The 21802-nt window shown below is 43.7% G+C and overlaps 1 protein-coding gene across 2 annotated transcripts in view; it reads right to left on the bottom strand.

Annotated features, from left to right (window-relative positions):
* VPS53 (VPS53, GARP complex subunit) overlaps positions 1-21802 on the bottom strand; it is a 124544-nt gene that overhangs the window by 59710 nt on the left and 43032 nt on the right. For both annotated transcript variants that reach the window (XM_027517369.1, XM_027517370.1), the window contains exons 8-12: positions 20189-20267; positions 17499-17642; positions 16858-17000; positions 14082-14223; positions 5374-5475 (exon numbers count right to left, since the gene is read on the bottom strand). In XM_027517369.1, the coding sequence (XP_027373170.1) occupies positions 5374-5475; positions 14082-14223; positions 16858-17000; positions 17499-17642; positions 20189-20267 (610 nt within the window). The remainder of the gene's footprint in view (positions 1-5373; positions 5476-14081; positions 14224-16857; positions 17001-17498; positions 17643-20188; positions 20268-21802) is intronic.

Below are 21802 nucleotides of genomic sequence, written 5' to 3'. Positions count from 1 at the left end.
TTTGTTATTCTTTTCGATAAAGTGATCTGATAAACGAACAGAGAAATATGATTTAATTTGTCTAACTTTTTTAGGATTAGATATCCTGAAATATCCTGAATTTAACAGCACCAAAAAGCAAGTGTATGGGCATGCTCAGTTGTGTTCGACTCTTCGTGACTCCACAGACTGTAACCTGCCAGGCTCCTCTGTCCATGGAATTTTCCAAGCAAGAATACTGGAGCTGGTTGCCATTTCCTTCTCCAGGGGATCTTCCTGACCCAGGGATCCAGTCCCTGTCTTTTGTGTCTCTTGTACCGGCAGACAGGTTCTTTACCAGCTGAACCACCGGGGACCCAGATACCCTGATTTTAGAACTGGAAAACAAGACCACAATACCCAGATGCCTTTTCATTAACTAAAATGCAATCTTCATAAATATAATTATTCCCTTTATTTATATTTTCTTCCCCTGACAAAAATATTCACATGTCTGTAGGACAGCTTCTGGAAATTATAAATGGAAGTTTGTGTAATACAGAATATTGTCATGTTTTAAATCAACATGTGTATTTTGTATCTGGCTTTATTTACTAATTTCAGTGTGCTTTCCCAACAATTGACAGTGTTTTAATTTATCACTTTTGGATCACATTATAACATCTAAATAAGTCTATAAATGAGATATCGCACTGGTGTTAAATTTTCTGATTTTGATCTGTGGTGATTTTAGTGAGTACCTCTCTTTAGAGTGAATCTCTTTCTTAAGTGAATGTGTTTCCTAGAAAGGAAATACATACTGAAATACTCAGAGACAAAGGGCATGATACTTATAAACTGACTTGTTCTGAAAGAGAGAGAGACAGAGGGAGGGAAAGTAAGAGACAGGAGTGAGAGAGGGAGGGGAGAAAATGGTAAAGTGAATGTAGCAAAACAGTAGAAACTAGTGAACTCAGGTGAAAGATATTTGGGAGTTCCTAGCAATATTTTTAAAACTTTCCCTAAATTTGACATTCTTTTTTTAAAAAAGAGAAAAAGGTTTCAAATAACAATGAAAAATCCAAATAAAGCCTAGAGTTAAGTGACTAGTACTGTATCAGTGTTAACCAGCTGGTTTTGATGATAACTGTACTACAGGTATATCCCAGGTGTAGTAGAGGAGCATTCTGAGAAACGGCACATCACCAGCAGCTGGGACCACACCCCGTGGCAGCAGAGACATCCACACCTAAGGAAAAGACGAGGTTAGCACCAACATCCCGGTTTTGATAACGTGCTGTAGTTATGGGATTCATCAGAACTGAGGGAAGCTGAGAGATGGGTATCCAGGACTTCTCTGTGCAACTTTTTATGAGTCTATAATTATTTTGAAATTAAAAGTTTTTTTTTTTAAGTGGTTCAGAGGGACTTCCTGGTAGTCCAGGGGTTAAGACTTCCCCTTCCAATGCAGGGGGTGCGGGTTCCCTGGTTGGGATCCCTGGTTGGATTCCCAGCGGGATGCCTGGTTGGGGAGAGAAGATCCCACATGCCTTGTGGGCAAAACACCAAAACATAAAACAGAAGCAATACTGTAACACATTCCATAAAGACTTTAAAACTGGTCCACATCAAAAAGTTCTTTAAAAAAAAAAAAGGTTCAGCAGAGTTAAGACTTCAAAGGCGAATAAGTTTGGCGAATATCTTTACCTATTTATTTTGCTTATATTTTCCTTTTTATGTATGCACAAAATGATATGTGATAAAAATGTATGGATGAATCTAGAGAGCTTATTCAGATAAACAGAGATTCCAATGAGTAGGGAGTATGGCTACCTGATATTTCAACAAACTCACCCTGACCTGTCTTCCTGGGGACCAAGTTTGATGAGGCCCCACAGATGCCTCTGGCTGTGGCTCAGAGAGCCAGCCACACAGTCAGACAGCCCAGGTGGCCCGAACCTTCCGCAGGCAACTCTACTTCGCCCAGCCTCTGCCGTCTAATGGCACTCCCAGCGGAGAGGAGGGACCTATAGTCATAGTCATAGCTCCCTGTCCTCTTGCAGAGTTTTCAAGGTGATCTGGAAGCAAGAAGGGAACAATGGGAGGCACTGCCTCAAGTCTTTTTTTTTTAACCCCCACTGAGCTGCCTCCTGCTTCCGGCTGCCTCATATCTGTGTTCATATTTAGATGCTACAGGCTAGAATTGGAGCTCAAGTTGGTGTCTCCCTTTGCACCTTCTAGCTCCCTAAAGGGTTGCTTCTCAGCTTAAAGAATATACTAAAGTCGTTTAGCAGTAGCACTCGGGCTGGACTTCGGAGTGTGTGGATTCTGTCCAAAAGCTGCAGATGTTTAAGCTATTTCCTCCTGGAGTTTGATGGAATAATAAAAGGTTACTGTTGTCACAGTAAGGAGGTCTGCAGCTGGTCCCATTTCCTTTTATTACAATCCAATGTAAACAGATTAAATCTAACTGCTCGGATCACCAGAAGGGTACATTTTAAAGCCAGAAATTCCTTATTTCTTCTTTCTTTTATACTCTGAAGACCCTCAGTCCTCTTTCAGATGCCATTTTTTAATCATTGGGAACATGTTGGCAACAGACTGCTCAAACTAAATACCTCTTTTCAAGTTCGCGCGCTCCCTTCTCTATAGCCCCATCTTGAAGGCCCCCTGTCTGCTGACTGCAGTGATGCCAACAGGTCAGGTAATCCAGAAAAACTACTGGTTCCCCTGCCCCGGCCGAGTTCACCACCAGCATCTGGTGCGCTTCCCCCTGAAGCCCCATCTGGCTCCTCCTCTTCCAGTGCGCCCAACTTTAGAAGCCAGGGAGTAACTGGGAAGTTGGGGCTGGGGGGGGGGTCCTGGAGCTCCCACCTAATCAACCACAAGTGGGACGGTGCTGGGGAGGCGGTAGGAGGCTGGGGACGCAGACGAGGAGGCATTAGTCACTGGTGTGTCAGTTTTATTACTAAAAAGGAACAGCCCGTGAAACTGAGGGTGGATCATCTAGCCCAGAGGTTTTCAGTACTTTTTCTAGGTTTTTAAATATATGGACCATTTTTAAAGTCTTCACTGAATTTGTTACAACATTGCTTCTGTTTTATGTCTTGGTTTTTTGGCCGAGAGGCATGTGGGATCTAGCTTCCTGATCAGGGATTGAACTCCTTGCATTGGAAACTGAAGTCTTAACCACTGGACCACCACAGAAGTCTCAGTTTCCTTTTGAATATACCTAGAACCCCTGATTCTAAAGTAATTTTACCTGGGAGTCCATGAAAAAAGTGACTCAAAACAGAACTGCTCTATTTGGAGGGACTTAGAGCTCTGGTCTCTTCCCAGCTCCCCACAGTGACATGTGACAGGGCACCAAGGAACAGAACTGGAAAACCACTGGCTCCCTCTAAACAAGGGAAGTCCAATGAGAAAAGTACCTGCCAAGGTCACAGAGCCAGCTGGTGGCAAACCAGAGTCTGGCATCTTCTCCATCACGTGACTCTGCTTTACCCCATGTACCCATGTTCTGTGTCCTTAGAATGAGCAGATCTTCATCCTTAAGACAAGCTTAATCTCAAGCTTCCAGGATGAGCAAAAAGTTCCACAAGCAAGAAAAAAAAAACCAAGTTACCTGACAAAACTGATTTTTTAGCTCATGGGGAACGCTATCATAATCCAGTTTTGTGACACCCAGAGATGACTGGCTAATGGAATAATTTTCCAACAGCACTGGGCACATCTGAGTGTTCAGCTACATGATTCTGGATGTGACAGTGGCAGCCATGTGCTCTGGGGAGACAGGAGGGCCCTGAAAATGGCCCAACTATAGAAGGCCAGATCAGAGGGTGCAGATACCCAAGCGCGGGTGGAGGATGAGTTCCACACCTGGACTCTTCTTTCTCATCCCAGTCCTTCCTCCCAAAATGGGAGAGACACATTTCTTTCTTTTTTTAGCTGTGCTGAGTGGCATGTAGGATCTTAGTTCCCAGACCAAGGATCAATCCTTCAACCCCTGCACTGAAAGCATGAAGTCTTAACCACTGGACCACCAGGGAAGTCCCTGAGAGAGGCATTTCTTTAAGAGAAATCTTTGTTTTCTCCTAGCCTAGCTGATATGATGGCTTTAAATCAATTACATTTAATCCTGTAGATCTCTGGGATATGGCCTCAGGGCATCTCTCCAGTTTTATTCATTCCCTTTTATTCACGGGATTCATTTCTAGGTCCTCCACTTTTCAGGGCAACATCACGGTGTGATGGAAAGAGCACCAGGAAAGGAATTTTAGTCTCTGACTTCCAGACCTGGCTTCCAATCCTTTCCCAGATTCTTCACTTCCAAACTCTGTAACCCTGGGCTAGTCACTGAGCCTGCCGCTCACAGAAATCCTATAAAAGGAGAGGCAGGCACGGAAGGACGAAATAAAGTAAAGCCTGTAGAAGACTTTTAAACTATAAAGCACCATAAAAATTTGAGGCATCCGTGTTATTATAATTATTTAATCAGTGGATCAGATACCTCTGATGGCATCACTTCAGAGCTGTTCCTGGGAATTCTGCTGTCTTGGCTCCTGCCAGGACTGTAGACCTATCATCCCCCGCCGGGCTAGGAACACGGGGTGAACTGCGATGTGCACGGCTGTGGGGTTCCCAGAGCTGCTCTTCCCAGCCGGCCTCCCTTTCAGTGGTGTCTGGATGAAAATAATCTCATAAAATCATCCTCCAGCAGCCAAGTGTAGAAAATTAAAAAGAAGGCTCACTAATCCAGACAGGAAAAGTCCTGATTTATTGCTCTAACCTCTCGTGTCATAAAATGGCAATGAAACAAAAACACCATTCTCTGGAATGGAGGGAGAGGAAATTTAAGAGTTGGACAGAAAAAGCCGAAGGAAATGAAAGTGCTGGTGTGCTCTGAAAAGTAACTCTCCAAATATGCCACTGGTCCCCTTGGTGTTCTCAGGCCTCCCTGACGGCTTCCAGACCTAAGGTGCTTGGCTTCCTCTGAGTCGGAGTCTCTCCTGGCTGACGGGGGCTGCTAACTTCAGCAGGGATCTTTCAGCCTCTCATGTCATCACCGGACCAGATCAGGGGACAACTAAAAGCTGGGCTGACAAATTCGAGAGATGACGAATGAGCCAGGGCAGAGTTCGGCTGCCCTGCCATACCCGCTGATCCAGCTTGGCTGCGTTGCTGAGGCGGTGGTGAGGCGACTGGAGAGCAGAGGGGTGGGGTGGGGCAGGAAGGACTGCTCTTTCACTCAGGTTTCTAAATGTGCTTTCAGATAAAGCCCTTGCAGAAAGACCACCAAAGTTGTAATCTCTGAATGTGGTCAACAGCCAAGGGATCATATTTAAGAGTGAGCAGACCCATTTTCAGAAACAAACATTCGGCAGGCTGTGCGGATGAAATGCAAACCAGACTTACTTGCTCTAAATCTCCTTTCTCCATCGCCAGTTCCTCCATTTCTGCTGCTGGCTCATCTTCCAGGAAGGGATTGGTGGATGCGGGTGGAGATTCAAGTTTTTTCTGTTAATTAGATGTGAGAAACAGATGGGTGTTTTCTGAGTAGCGTCAACACCTTTCCCCACTGATCTGCCTTTTCCAAGGCTCTCCAACAGCTATACCATGCAATCTGATCTGATGGGCAAAAATGGAAATCCTCTGGATCACATTCTCACCACCAGGACTTCACACTGCTTTTTGTAACAGGAGGATAATTTACAATATTGTGATGGTTTTTGCCATATATCAACATGAATGGGCCATAGGCATACATGTGTCCCCCCCCTCCTAACCACCCCCTCCCCCCTCCCTCCCCACCCCACCCCTCCAGGTAGTCAGAAAGCACCAGTTTTGGGTTCCCCACATCACACATCAAACTCCCTCTGGCTCTTCCAGAAACCTTACTGCCCACCTGACCCCAATCACGAGCTGCCTAAAACTCTCACTCATCCTTCAGTCTTCAAGTCAGAAGTCCCCTGTTCTGGGCAGCCTTTTCCCACCTGGCAAGTCTGGTTTAGAAGCTTCCATCCCCACCTGGCATGTCCCCTAACCAGGTATTTATTAAAATACTGCCAATTACCCATGTGTGTGTGTCTCCTCCCCACCAGGTTCTGTGACTGCAGGAATCATGTCTATCTTGTGTCCTATCTCTGGTGCCTGGCTAGAGACCTATATCTCTTCTGAAATATGAAGGTAGGTTTGAATTCAAAAACAAACTCCAGAGCTAATCTTTTGTGTTCCAGATCATAGACGTCTCTCCTCCCAATTAAGACCCATTACAGCACCCACAACAAGATCTCCTTGAGAAAAATTACTCCCCAGCCCCTGAATGTGACTTTTTTTTTTTCATTTTTCAAAAATACTTCTGAGCATGTATTTAAAAACAAAAAACATTTATTTGACTGCACTGGGTCTTAGCTGCAACATGCAGGATTTTCAGTCTTTAATTGTGGCACTTGACCTCTTTAATTGCCACATGTGGGATCTAGTTCCCTGATCAGGGATCGAACCTGGGCCCCCTGCATTGGGAGGACAGAGGCTTAGCTACTGGACCAACAGGAAAGTCCCATGACCACTCTTTCCAAAGATCACTGAGTGAGACTTCAGGCTAGTAGAAGGCTGGAGATGTGGGTTTCAGCTCCAGTACTGTTGCGTTGGCCCAGTCACCTAGCTTCTCTGAACCCCAGCAACCTGAATGGCTGAATGAGGAGGACAGAGTTACAGACCACTTGAAGGATTAAATGTGATACAGCGTGTGAAACGCTAGAAGCAGCACATGATACATATTAACAATGATGATTCCAGTACAACAACAGAATGGCGGTGGTGCTTTGGAATTTTTTTATTTTTTTACAAATCTGACCTCAGAATGTTGTTTATGCCAAGGAGCTGGGTGTTATAGCAGAAAGGGAACTCAGCAGACAAGCAGGATAAAAGGGACTGGCAGGTGCTGGGGAAGAGGAAGAGGGTAGAGGAATGGCTCTCTTGAGACAAGAAGCTGGGTGCAGAGGGAGTTTCTAAAAGTACTTGTGAGGCGACTTCCCTGGTGGTCCAGTGGCTAAGACTCTGAGCTCCCAATGCAGGGGCCCAGGTTCGATCCCTAGTCAGGGAACTAGATCTCACATGCTGCAACTAAAGATACACAGGCCACAGTGAAGATACACGCTCCCACGTGCCACAACTAAGACCAGCACAGGTGAACAAATTAGTATTTTTCAAATTTTCAAAAATAATAAAATAAAAGTACTTGTGATAATTTGAGCATGTATCAGTGGAGCAGACTGGATTAATCCCTATGGCAAGAGGGACGGCAGACAGACCACAGTGTCATGAATGACTTTGTCAGGTGCCAGGACATCAGCTGAAGATGTTACCGAAAAAAGAAAGAAAAAAAGAACCCAACAAACAACACTGACAAATAAAAAATAAAACTTAAACACACACACACACAAACCACACCTGTGTCTCGTTTAAGCTTTAAGACAATTCCACTTACATCCATGTAAACTACTTACTTCTTGGCTAAAACACTTGGATGGTGTTATGTAGCAAGACAGAGCCTTGGTGTATGAAGAAAGCCTTGTGATTAAGGCAGTGTGTATGTGTGTGTGTGTGTGTGTGTGCGCGTGCACACTCAGTTGCTCAGTTGTGTCCAACTCTTTGTGACCTTATGGACTATAGCCCGCAGGATCCCCTGTCCATGGACTTTTCCAGGCAAGAATACTAGAGCAGATTGCCTTTTCCTCCTCCAGGAGATCTTCCTGACCCAGGGATTGAACCTGCATCTCTTGTGTCTTATGCATTGGCAAGTGGATTCGTTACCACTATGCCACCTGGGAAGACTAATTAATGCATTAGCTCAAGGAAATCAGGAGGAGAACAATGATTTTTGAGGTATCCTCTGGAGAAACAATATGGTCTAAGAACCCAGCAAACATTTCAAATATATACACTCTGAAATTTAGCTTCTTTGCCTGATGTTGGGGGGGGGGACCCTCATAAATGTAAAGCAATTTACATTTATTTTCAGAATTAGGCTATTTTTAGAAAGTAATGTTTCTTTGAAAGCCATATTTCTAAGTTTTAGTTGTCTCTGTGAGGGTTGCTGGTATTTTAGGGTGAGGGTGAAAAACAGAATCTAAGCTTCAACGACAAATTAAATTAGTTAATAGCACTGGATTCCTGATCCTACTGGGTCAAAGTGGGTTTGGGGCTCACACTGGTGAGCTGACCTGATATGATTCTTAGTCTTTCGGTCCTTTGGAGATGTGGAGAGCAAGTCAGCAACTGAATGCAAAGCTTTGTTCAAGATTGTTCAGCAACAGAAACAGGATGTAAGTTTTTGAACCAAATATTCTTCATCTATTGCTAGGCCTACCAGGGTTGATAATATGTTTCACAATTATATACAGGTAGGCCTCATTTTAAAAACAATGTGTTCTTGGAAATCTTGGTGATGCGGACTGAGGCCGTTCCTGGGCTCCACACTCACTGATGGGAGTATTCAATGGATGGAGGTAAGTCGTAAGAAGCAAACATAAAAGGCAGCACTGAAAAAGCAGAGAGACGTTCCTGGCAGTACAGTGTGGGCTACTTGTTTGCTGTCACCGGGTCAGGAGATTCCCCACAGGAGAGGTGTCCTTCCTATTCCCACAGTCTGTCTCTACTGACAAACTGATGAGATATACTGGAGTCAGGGGCACTTGGGAACTTCCTGCTTATTCATGTGAGGCACATGCATTCCAGCTGGGAACCAAGCTGATACCAGAAAAGCGACTCACCACTCCTCCGTTCACCCACTTGACAAAGGGATGTACTGGGCACCACAAGGAAAGCAGGGAGCGAGGCGGACTATGCTCAGTCCTCAGGGAGCTTATGGTCAAGTGGGAGAGGCAGACTTTAACCAAAGAATCACACCAGCGTGTGTGGCGGGCCATGTAGGAAAAGCAGAGGTTGTTATGAAAGGATGCAACAGAGGGTCACAGAAAACCACCCCGAGGAAATGATGTTTGAGCCAGAACTGAAGGATGCTTCAGAGCTCAGTGTGGGAGCGGTGTGGGATGGCCAGGGCTTTCTAGGCAAAGGGACTAGCGAGTGATGCCACCCATCCTGCAGTCGTGTGCTGAGCATCTGCTCAGCTCCAGGCACGCTCCTGGGCACCAGAGATCCAGCACTGAGCAAGGTAAAGAAGGGAGGTGCAGTGCTGAAAATACAGTGTGGGAACTGGGCTGAGCTGGGGAGGTTCTTCACAAGGTGATCCCAGAGGGCAGGGACGGACATTTGAGTAGAGACTTGAATGAGGAGAAGCCAGTTGGGCCAAGACCTGGGGAAGAGCATTCTCCCCAGGGAGAGCTGATGCGAAGGCTGGAGTGAAAGGAGCATGGCAGGGAGGGGCAGCGGGGCCCCCAATCACACAGCCTATTGAGGGCTGTGGGAAAGGCTGGTTTTCTCATAGCAACTGGGCAGTCACTGGGGGTTCTAAACAGGGCAGTGGAAGGATCCAGTTTTAGATTCTGAAGAGGCTGCTGCCAGGTGGGGCTGACACCAGAGTGGGAGAAGCTAGAGTCGTGGAAATGGAAAAAAGTGGCCACACCTGGGGCATCTTTAGGAGAGCAGACTTAAGGGGACTTGGTGAGAGAGTGGATGTGACGGGGAAGGAAAGAAAGGAATCAAGGGAAAGGTGCTTTCTGGCCTGACGAACTGTGGTGTGACCACTGACTGAGGGATGGGCCTGGGTTCAAGTCCAGGCTCTACCACTCGGGTATGTGGCTTAACTTCTCCACGCCTCAGCCCTTCCACCTGCAATGTGAAGGGATATGAACACCCACTGCACAGAGATGTAGTGACAGTTAGTGAGGCAGCACATGTAAAGCATGACTGTGTATACAGAGCAGCTTAACACGACAGCTGGGGAAGTGCGGCATGCGGGGGCTGTCCTTAGTATTTAACAGGGCACAAGTCATGAAGGCAGGACCGCAGCTCTGCCTCTCAATAGAGCGACGCTCAGCGGGGAATGAGAGAGGACCACAGGGCTTAGAAGACTCATAAAAAGAATGTTTTTAATCACAAGTGAGATCTTCCCTACTATTTCATCTCTTTGGGAGCTCTCCAAGAAATGAAAGCAATGCATCCATCAAATTACAAGGCAGAGGCCCGCTGGGCTTCACCCTTCTGCCCTAGTCTCCAACAAAGCCCTCCAAGTACCTCCTGTACCACCATCCCATTGGCAAATGTTATGCCACAAAACACTGAGAAGTGGATGCAGACGCCAGCTACTGAGGCGGCCACGTTACTGCTCTGATTAATTTGCTGTGATGAAAGAACCAGTCTCCACAGGAAGCCGTCACCAGCACAACTCAGCCCTGTGTGCAAGAGGCCCCCTGGCAGAGACAACCAAATCTGCCACTCACTCCTGCTCTGTGGCTGTCACAGACCACAGAGAATTACAAGTTGAGGTTTAGATTTTAAAGAACTCAAATGACATGTTCCACAAGCTCTGGGGCTGCTAAATGAAACCAAAAATCTGCCAATAAATGTACAACTTTCCAGTTTTGAGAGAATTCATTCTTTTTGCTATGATGACAGTTGATTTCAAGTTCATATATGAAAAGTCTTCACACGGCAAGTGTATTCCTACTAATTAAACCACATGGGATTCCCAACATTATCAAAACAGCAGCGGCCACAGGACAGCCAAGCTGTCTCATTTACTGTTGGCAAGAGCCAACCAGGCTTTAGTCAGTAGTATGTCCACATCTGGGTCTGTCTGCACAAATCTCTTTCTAAGGTCTTAGCTGGACCCTTCAAATCATCAAAGGAAGAAACTCTGAAATTTAAGATGAATCTGTTTCCTTTCCCTGGAGAAGAGAGCTTTCAATGTGAGATGAAAGTTCCACAATTTCTGCATTTCTCATTCCAGAAACACTTTATTCCAGCCCAGTTCCTGATTTGTCCTTAAAAAGATGGCCTGGAGGCCTCAGCCGATAGGATGATGAGCACAGGCCTGTGCACACCTGGTTTAACCTTGCTGGGACCCCTCTTTTGTTCTTGGTGCCACCACATTCAGATCTCATGTTGTGACAGTTACGTATAGGTGTCTTTCTCCTACTAGAATATACGCGGCTGTCTGATCCAATTTTTCATCTTTACCCAAGGCCCTGCCCCAAGAGGGAGCTTGAAAAACACTGGTGGATAAATGCTGGTGGAGAAGCATTCAATAAAATCCTCTTCAAACACAGGCATTGTGGTTCCTATTTTTTGTTTAAAAAAAAAAAAAACACAAGCAAACCCAGGTAGGTGTAGGTGTGTATGCGTGCGTGCACATGTGCATGCATGGTTGGAAGAGTCTCAAATTATAACCAAACTATTAAACAGTGCACATCTCTGGGAGGAGAGATTTAGAGTAATTGAGAAAGAAGAGATTATTCTATTTTTTTTTTAATATTCTGTCTTCTAGTTTATTTGTTTTTAAGATTTTTTTTACGTCGACCTTTTTTTTGATGTGGACCATTTTTAAATTCTTTATTAAATTTGTTACAATATTGCTTCTGTTTTATCTTTTGGTTTTTTGGCCACAAGACATGTGGGATGTTAGCTCCCTGACCAGGGATCAAACCCATAGCCCCTGCATTGAAAGGCGAAGTCTTAACCACTGGACCTGGATCCACTGCCAGGGAAGTCCCAAGAAGAGATGGTTCTTTTAAAATATTTTATTCTGTTTGAGCTATAACAAGCATGTATTACTCTCCCTCTTTTTGGTAGATAAATTATCTGAAGCATGAAGATGATTTATAACTAAACTCAGATTTTCTAAAACCCTTGATATTTTAAAACTGTGATATAATTAACATAAAACTCACCTTTTTAAGGTGATTTTCATTTCAGTGATTTCACAGAGGCTGAATATAATGTTTACCATAAATCTAATCACTGAGTCTCTAATGATGCATGTGGGTATAGTTAAATCCTATCTAGACATTTGCTTTTAATTTCAAGGCATTTTAATTTACAGACTATATTAAATCCCTCCTAAAGGTCGGGAATTTAGGCAATCAGCTAGAAACCTGGGCAGTTCCCTTCTTCCAGTAACCGTTATAGCACAGGACATTATGAGTTTGTTGGGGCTGGAATAATAAAAACAAAACATGCCCTGTCCTTAAGGCTCTTTCAGTCTAAGTTTCTAACAGTTTCTAACAGTCTAAGTCTCTAAGTATCCACATCTGTCAAAAAAGAGCAAAAGATGATGCATCACACGGCTCAGTTAGGAAGAGCTTTCCAGGTGAGCCTGTCTTTTCAGGTGAGCTCACCCTTATTGTTTAACTGTCAATCGGTCACCAAGGCGGGTGAAAAGGCCTGAGTGATACAGTGAAGGATGGAAGGGAGCAAGCCTGGGAGGGTCTCTGGTTAACCTGGCCTTTGGCGGACTTCTTATCTGCTCTATTATTTTCCAAGGAATCTGATAACTTTCAATGAAATCTGGCATATGATAAAGAGTATTAAGATATATTTTGATTCATTCTGTAGTTCCACTACCCTGAAACAAAATGGTGATTACCCAAAAGGCATATCCTGGGATCAAGGCCAGAGGAGTTCTGTTGCCTTTCTAGAAACTCATCTTTAAGGGAAGATCCTTGAAGGCTGTGGAGCTGCCATGGTCAGGAACTGGAATGCAGAATGGTTGCTGAGTCACAATAACTGGGACAAAGAACAGTCTCAGGGGAAGAGACTGTCTTAAAAGAGAGAAGTGACATGGAGAAGCCTGTGTGGAAGACAGCTGACCAACTGGAGAGGTGAAGGGTAAATAGAAAGCTCATGGCTCAGGATTTCTGCCAATGCAGGGGGTGCAGGTTCGATTCCTAGTTGGAGAGCTAAGATCCCACATGTCTTACAGCCAAAAAACCAAAAAATGAAACAGAAACAATACTGTAATAAATTCAATAAAGCCTTTAAAAATGGCCCACTTAAAAAAAAAAGCTCATGATTCAACAGGATTTTTTTTGTAATCTGAAACTGCAAACTAGATAGGAGAGCTAGGCAACAGCTGAACAACTGGAGGAAGTATTTGTAAATTGATTATGCCAGAGAATTTCAAAGACAGAAGTGCAAAAAGGAATGGATTGGTGGGAAAGGTTCAGGAGTTCCTAGTGACTGGGAACAACATCTCAGAGCACAGGACCCCCAGGAGACAGAAGGCTGCAGTCTGGGAGCATGATCCTGGTAGTGGGTAAAAGTGGAGAGATGCCGGGCTGCCCTGAGAAACAAGTAGACATCCACTGATCATTTCCAGACCTTTTTCTTACCTATTTACATATATAAACATGCTTCTTCCACAAATGGAATTATACTATATGTACGGGGCTGTGTGGCTCAGCTGGTAAAGAATCTGCCTGCAATGCAGGAGATCCCTGGTTTGGGAAGATCCCTTAGAGAAGGAAATGGCATCCCATTCCAGTATTCTTGCCTGGAAAACCGATGGACAGAGGAGCCTGGCAGCTATAGTTCATGGAGTCGCAAAGACCTGGACATGACTTAGCGACTAAATTACCACCACTGGGCTATAGCTTACGTTTTGCACCTATATATGTGAGAGGTTTTCTTCCTACGACAACACATCTACATCTATTCCTCATTCTACCACTCTGAAACTGTTCTATCTATTCCACAGCATGAATATACCATATTTTACTTAAGGTCAATGATGGACATTATGGAAATCTCCAATGTTTTCTGCTTTTAAGGTTGCAGTTCACCTTTTGGGGGGTTACATCTTCCTCTAAGCACATCTTCATTATAATAAAACTCAAGAGTTGATAATGTAATAAGTTATTTGTGACTGAATAAGTGAGGACTCTATGACTCACAGAATTACTAGGCTTAAAATAGGGGTGATCCCTTGATAAAATGATGACAAGACACTCTAAAAACATGAAATATTGCATAATAGACAAATGATAAAGCCATACAGAATGTTCTGTATGACTATTTGAATGAATTCAACAAAATCCTTGGGATGGGGGATTAAGCACTTGAGCTGATGGATAGAAACACCAAACTGTATAAGACTTCAAAAGCGAAGCCCACCCACCCAGGCCACCAATGCCTCCATCTGGTATCCCTTAGGACAGTCTTACCAGCGTTCCATCTGTCAGGGTGCACCCGGAAAAGCGTTTTGCAAGAAATCCCTCAAAGTTAGTCGTTCTCTGAATAGCAAAGAGAAGCAATTTCACTTCAATTTCCTTTGCTCTTGTACGCATGATCTTGGCAAGTTCTGTCCTTCAAATTAAAGAGAGAAGAATGTTGTCGAACAAACTGATCATTCAAGACAGGACAAAGTTAAGTGGCTTTAGCTTATACTTTAAAAAAAAACAAAGCATGTAGTCATTTCAAAACCTGAAGTCTATCACCAACTAAGTTTAATGCTTAGGGAATAGAAACACATATTCTAAATAAGAATTTTAGGGAATTTCCCAGCAGTCCAGCAGTGAGGACTCTGCAATCTTGCTGCCGAGGGCCTGGGTTCAATCCCTTGTAGGGGAACTAAGATCTCATAAGCCATGCAGCCTAAATAAATAAATAATAAGAATTTTAAGGTGAAATTATCCACCAGTCCAAAAAAAAAAAAACAAAATCAAAGATAATGGCTATCAGATTGCTTACACGGCTACTACAGTTTTTATCATTTTTAAAATTTCCATTCACTTGTTAATAGTATATATGAAGCATTTACTCAGTATTTTATAAAAATGCATATATTCTATATAATTTTACGAGTCATTAATTACTGAATCATAAAGCCCTCCCTCTTCCAGATAGCTCAATAACCATCTTTCAACCAGAAAGCAGGACCCCTGGGTAGAGATGGGAGAGATGGGAATCGATTGACCCCCTTGTAAAAAGTGACAGGTGCCCATCTGGGTGTTTCCTGCCTGTGACGCTTACACCACTCAAGTGTCCCATCTCAGAATGCCACGTTGTAAGGGAGCAGTCGCACGAGAGTTCTCAGTAAGTACCGAGCTACAGATCATCTTCCCACACAAAGAAACAACAAAAACCAAACAAAGGGCCTCTTAGTTTGAGAATTATGTATCTACAGGCTTTTAGCCAAAATTCGAACAACGAAAGCTTGGCAGCAGCACTGCCATTAGCTGACACAAGAGCACATGTGTTGGCTTTTATGTACACTCACTCTCCTGTGGACTTCATTTTTCACAGAAAATGAATTTTGCAAGACACTGAACTAGGGGCTAAAGTGAATTAGTTATCAATCTCTCAAGCAATGCACTCTTTCTTTGCTAATCAGGACTTAGAAAGTGACAACCACAATCAACTTTGAATCAATAAAGTCATCTAATCCAGCAACAAGTATGTTTCTGAAAACCACCATCACACAGAATGTAAAGCACCAAGGGTGACCCTAATGTAAACTAGGGACTCTGGGTAGCAAGGAGGTGTCAAGGTAGGTTCAGCAACTGTAACCTGTATACACTCTGGTCGGGGATACTGATGATGGTGGAGGCCTCTGTGGACGCAGTGGAGGGGAGGGGGTATATGGGAAATCTCTTCTTGTCAATCTTGCTGTGAACGTAAATCTGCTTTAAAAACTAAAGCCTACGTGTGCATCCTAGAGCCTGGACTCTGCAACAAGAAGAGTCAATGCAATGAGAAACCAGTGTGCCACAGGTAGAGAGTAGCCCCTGCTCACCCCAAATAGAGAAAGCCCATGCACAGCAATGAAGACTCAGCACAGTCATAAATAAATAATTTTAAAAATAAAGCCCATTAAAAAAAAATCAACAGCCAATATCTCTTAATGAGTCCCTGCCCCCTATGATGTGCTCTTAAAGCATACAACTTGACTGTAATCCACAATTTTAAGAGAGATAATTACCATGAATTACTCTAAGCTGGCTGAGTTATGCATACATATGGGACTTCTTAAAAAATTAACTGGGGTTAATGTAATTGTGCACTGGTCAGGGGGCCTCTGTAGACTCTAGCTTTAGCTCTGTCATGGACACACTGATGTATACTTCTCAGGCTTTAATTCTTTGATCTAAAGGGACTATCTGGCCTTGGGCTATGGCTCATGGAACTGAAACAGGAGGAATGGGAGAAGGTCTCTAAAAGGCTCAGAACACTCAGATGCCAAAGTGATTAACGATCCAAAGACTATAAACACTGGGTTAGGGGTGGGAAATCTGCTCAACAACTATTTCCTGAGTGTGTACTATGTCACTGGAGTAGACACAGCCCTGTCCCTCTGGAACCATCTACCCAGCATGTCAGAGAAGCAGAAAGATGACGGATGTACATTCACTGAACACTGATATGTGTGACACAGACACAGGGGAAAACGCGGGGCAATGAATCACTACAGGGAAATCTGGCCGATGTGCTTTCCGATGGCTCAGAAGGCAGGCCGTTTGACGTAGGGCAAGGCTATAGGGAAGTCCTAGAACAAAGATAAGAGCAGACTGTGCTGCTGTGTGGTGTGTATATCACTCTTAAGGCGGAACAGACATACAAACAAGTGCTCTGGCTACAGCCTGCTAGCCCAGGGCACTCATGTACCCGTTTCCATTTTTCCCTATCAAGTGTTTACCCCCTCTTCACACAATGCTCTCTCCTCTAAGGCTGGAACTCTGAACATGGAGAAGGTGGAATACAGCTACAGCTGGAGTCAGGGACTCAGTTTTGGATATATTCTAACTTTCAACAGGAATGGAGTCTTCTGAAGGGACTCCAGCACAGCTGAAGACATTCTCCTGAAAATCATGATTCTCAAACCAATTTTTAAAAACAGGTAGAAGTGGTTCCAAAGCCACAGGAACCCATAGAGACTGGGGGGCTGGGCTTTAATAAACTGATATCAATCAATACCCAAACCAGTAGAGAGCTGGCAGCTACCTTGTTATGTGGCAAAATTCTACGGCAATTCTCTCCGCCATGTACCACTCACGTGGGAACATCCGGCCATATTTCTCCTCATAGTCCACGAGCTGGCGTTTGATCCAGGCATAGCGACGGTCGATTTTGTCCAGCCAGGCAACCTGGGGGAAGCAGGGAATAAAATCTACCCCAGCACTTAGAAGTAGTATTGACAGTTGAAGGAAATAAGCAAAAACATAGAAGTAAGAAAAACACAACCAATCTATTTCTCGTGATTTTAAAGAGTCTAGGTTACTCTTCTTAACCCGGGGTCTATGATTGGGCTTCAGGGGTCTATAAATTTCCTGAAACTGTATGTAAGGTTTTATGTATAGGTGCATTTTTGCAGAGAAGATCTCTAGCTCTCATCCATTTCTCCAAAGGATCAGGGACCCCAAAATGATTAAGAATCACTGAACTGTACAGTCAGTCCCTAGGAATCAGGGTTTAACAACCAACATTTTATGTCAATTTTAAGACAGTAATACTAATGTCAATTTTTAATACTAATGTCAATTTTAAGACAGTAATACTAATAAAATATAAATCATAGACTTGAGAGCAATCAATTCTTAATACAATTCAAATGTGATATCTGAGCTCATTTGGTCAATACTTACATCTTGGTTTTCTTGAAAAAGTACTAGGTACTCTGACAGATGTTGTTTAATAAACTTTTTGATGATTTCCTGTTTGATTCTGGGGTCCAAGATGTTAGCAACCTGACACGCATCTCGTAGAACGTTGCTGGGTCCTCCTGGCCTCTGGTAAAACACACAGCACACACATCAGTTCAGAAGCCAGAAGCGGCCTTCAAATCTTATGGCCTCTGACAGCTGCTGCTTCTTGTTCTACTCATGATGTTGTTATTACTTCCACTCCCCTGACACTCATTCTTCTGCTGTGGATGGATATTTGAGTTACTTGTTTCTCAATGAAAGAATCATTAAGCTAGTCTGTAGTAGCCAGTATAAAAGCTACTCCGTGAATCAACAATGAGACATCCTGGAAACAGGGCCAGCAATGATGGTAGGAACTTCTGCTTACTGAACTGAAGTCACCTTCCTGAAGGGCCCTAAAAGTCACAATGACACCAGTCTGATGCCACACGTGCCATCTTCCTCTGATTCTAACCTTGCTTTCCTGTTCTCAAAGTGCTGTATTTATGCCAAACAGTATGCTGGCATTTAAAACCCAAATCCAGGTTCCATCCACCATCCTTGCCCCACTGATGGTCAACCACGCAAACAGGCAGCCAAATTATATTATGATATTGGTGCCCTGACCTGAAAAAAATAGTAGAAGACCATCAAAGGGCTGTATTGACACATCAGGATGGGAAGGCTTTTGTTATTACTGAAGGTAACTCAGTCTCCTCGAACCTTTCTTTACAGTAACTCACTGAATGAACGTGGTTGGCTGAGTGGACTACAGAACACTTGGCATCGGCTCGTGGCTTGGCTAAATAACCACATAACTTTGGCACAGTTATTGACACTCATCTGAAAAATAATTGGAAAAAAAATAATGCATTTTAACTAGGTGATGATTAAGGGTCTTCCAGATCTTTATGATTTTTTAAAATCAATTCTAATTTATCCATCTCAACTGAAGTTCAAGAGTTTCTTAAGTGTCACTTAGGCTAACTAAACTGTTAAATGCTGACTATGCTCCGTGCTGAGTGGCTATTCTGCCATCCACTGAGAATTCTGACTGCTCAACTCTGGCTTATGGATGAAAACGTTTGATCTGACAGAGAAGTCATGAAAGCCGAAATCTACGGGCTCAGGGGTTCCGATTTTTTCATTTATAAAGGACTTCACAGTAATCTTAGATACTTTTTTTAAACAAATTTTGATTTCCACTTGTGAAGCAGTAATAAAAACATAAAGCCTTTAAGAGAGGTCAATAGTCACTCAGAAGGAAAAAAGAAAACTCTTAGAGAAACATCAAGTCATCTAGCCAGAGAAAAGGGAAACAAGTTGTTAAAGAAAACCATTTTCACCTCATTTTCCTCCTGGGGTCTGAGAAAAAGTTATAATGTAGGTCAATGTTATATTTTCCTAAATGATAAAGCTGGGCTTTATCTGCATCTTTCTAAAACTTCTTAAAACCAGGGTCAATAGCAGAGTAGAGTAAAGCAGACCCTAGTAATTATAACTTGTGAATCTCTTACTATCCCTTTTTACAGGACTATTTTCTGATACCCACTCCCCACAGTTACAGCAAATGGAAAAGGAAGATGAAGTCCACAAAGGAACATGCTTTATGAATAAAATACCTGATTGCTAGAAGACAGCTAGAATATATGCAGACATGAAAACCAGAGGCAGGTTTCCTATACGAGGTAATCGACAAAGCTGGGGCAGCTACCCCCACATACTTCCTAAGTCTCTTATATGAGGCACAAAGAACAACGATTAAGATATTTCCAGTTATTGAATTATAAAACGGATCCAGGAAACGTTCCTTGGCTCGGCAAACAGACATATATCCCCCACCTCCATCCACCAAGCTGCCTGCCAGTCAGTGTGCTTCAGGTCATTTCTGAGCCACACAGTTCTTGCTCCTGAAATAGCTCAAATAGTAGAGGGAAAAAAAAGCTTCTGAGGGTTCTTCTCTCCCCAACACATGCAAAGCATTAAGATTATGTCTGCTACAATTTGAAGGATGGAGCTAAAAGCAGTTACCCCAGCACAGTGATGGCCAAATGAGGCAAAGCTTGTTATATGAGAAGTGTAACCAATAGCTCACGAGTGAAATTACTGTGGGCTTTGTAGACACAACACAAACAGTCAGGCTACCAGTGAGAGCTGAAGGGATTCATCCCAAAGAACAGGATTCTGACCATTAAAAGCAAGTCTCCTAACTGTCACTCCGAGAGTTACTTAAGCCTGGGCACGTTCCTGTCCGTTGTCTCTTCACCAAATTGAAACCAAAAAGTTATGTAACAATCCTAAAAGAAAATCACTGTGGTTTGGAAAAAAAAATTAAACAAACAAAAAAAGTAACTATGAGAAAAAAGGTAATTCCCCAGGCAGACAACAGTTTGGGTTTGACACACGTTAAGTGAAATCAAAACAAACCCTCACTGTGGATGTGTGAGGACGCGGATGAGCAGCCAACTGATATTGCTTCAGGATATTTAAAATCAAGGATGGTCCATCACCCTGAATCTTTAGCACACAGACTTTATGGCTGCCAGCAACCGCATTTGAAATAGTAAGTGAATCATAGTTACGGTGAGTGTGAATCAGGCCAGAATATGATGAGAATATCCAAAGACTGAAGGGAAAATGCAAAACAATACCTTGGTGCCCTGGGAAGGAAAAGCTTCTTCAAAATCGGCCAGGATTTGCTGTCCTAACTCAGTCTGGGCCGCCTTCACTCTGTAGGGAAAAGAGAACATATCATTACCTGGCATAATTTTCAAATGTCCATAAATAACTGTGCACGGATCCATAGAGGTTATGACTGCTGAAGTCTTCAGGGATCATCCAGGAAGCAGGGAGTGGTGGCTAGATAAGATAGGTCACACACTAGTTAGCAGCAGGTTTATGACTACATCAGCTTCCCCAGCTTCCCCAGTGGCTCAGTGGCAAAGAATTCGCCTGCAGTGCAGGAGACACAGCAGTCGTGGGTTCAATCCCTGCGTCAGGAAGTTCCCCTGGAGAAGGGAATGGCACCCCACTCCAGTACTCTTGCCTGGAAACTCCCATGGACAGAGAAGCCTGGTGGGCTGCAGTCCATAGGGTCACAGAGTTGGACACAACTGAGCATGCACGCATGCACAGATTCTTCCTACGTCCCAAAGCTCTCCTAGGCCTCCCCTCAGCTGTCGTGAGGTAGTACACGTCAGTCTTTGCAAAATGTCACTGGGGTAGTTACGCCGCAGGAAGATGCTATATACTAATGCCCAGTAGTGAGTAGTGAAGTCGCTCAGTCGTGTCCGACTCTTTGCGACCCCATGGACTGTAGCCCACCAGGCTCCTTGGTCCATGGGATTTTCCAGGCATTAATACTGGAATGGGTTGCCATTTCCTTCTCCAGGGGATCTTCCCAAACCAGGGATCGAACCCAGGTCTCCCGCATTGTAGGCAGACACTTTATTGTCTGAGCCACCAGGGAAGCCCAAGTCAAATTTAAATCTGCTTCGGGTTACTGGTGTAATTACTCTGCCGTTCCTTGGAGAACAGGATGGGAAGCGGGTTTTGAACTGCTTCAGGGTTGCTGTTTTTTTCAACCTGGAAACCAACATCAAGATTCTAAGTTTTAACAAGTGAACCAAAATACTGTTTTCTAAAGTAAAAAGATCAAATGATAAAATGAACTGCTATTTGAGTGTGATGGTCACTGAATGAAGACTTAAGTTCACTCGGGAGATGGTGAGGATGAAGACTGAGTCACACTGGAAATGAGTTTGAAAGGGGAGGCTGGAACTGAACCGAGTGGTTTTCATGGAAAGGAGGAGCTCAAGAACTAGTGCTTGACTGAGAGGAAAGAAGGGAAAGGAGAAGCAGCCAGGACGGGAGAGGAGCTCTGGGTCAGCCGCCTGCCACCAGCTCGCCTGCCCCCAGCTCAGGGGGTTGGGTCCCTCCTGCCCACCATCCTCACAGCTGGACTGCCCTGAGCCTGAGGCAAATCTTTTATCTTCGCTAAAAGCACCATAAAATAATGTTCTTCCTTTTTTGGTCTCCACCCTGTTACTCTGGAATTAACTTTATGAAGTTTCTAGAAATAGTGAACAGCTCAAAACCACAATTTCTTTGGCTACTAGGCGGTGCCTGGCAACCTACAGAGATTTTTTTTTTTTAAATGAGGGGATAGTCAGGACCCAAAATGGTCTGGTTTTTCTGTGGCATAGTTATAATTATGCCTTATTCCAAATACTTTCCAGGGTTTTTCCACTATCTTCAAAACTTAA

This window comes from Bos indicus x Bos taurus, chromosome 19 (assembly GCF_003369695.1).
Source record: "Bos indicus x Bos taurus breed Angus x Brahman F1 hybrid chromosome 19, Bos_hybrid_MaternalHap_v2.0, whole genome shotgun sequence".
Lineage (NCBI taxonomy): Eukaryota > Metazoa > Chordata > Mammalia > Artiodactyla > Bovidae > Bos > Bos indicus x Bos taurus.
Note: the sequence above shows the minus strand (reverse complement) of the source record. Positions and strands in the feature narration are given on the sequence as shown.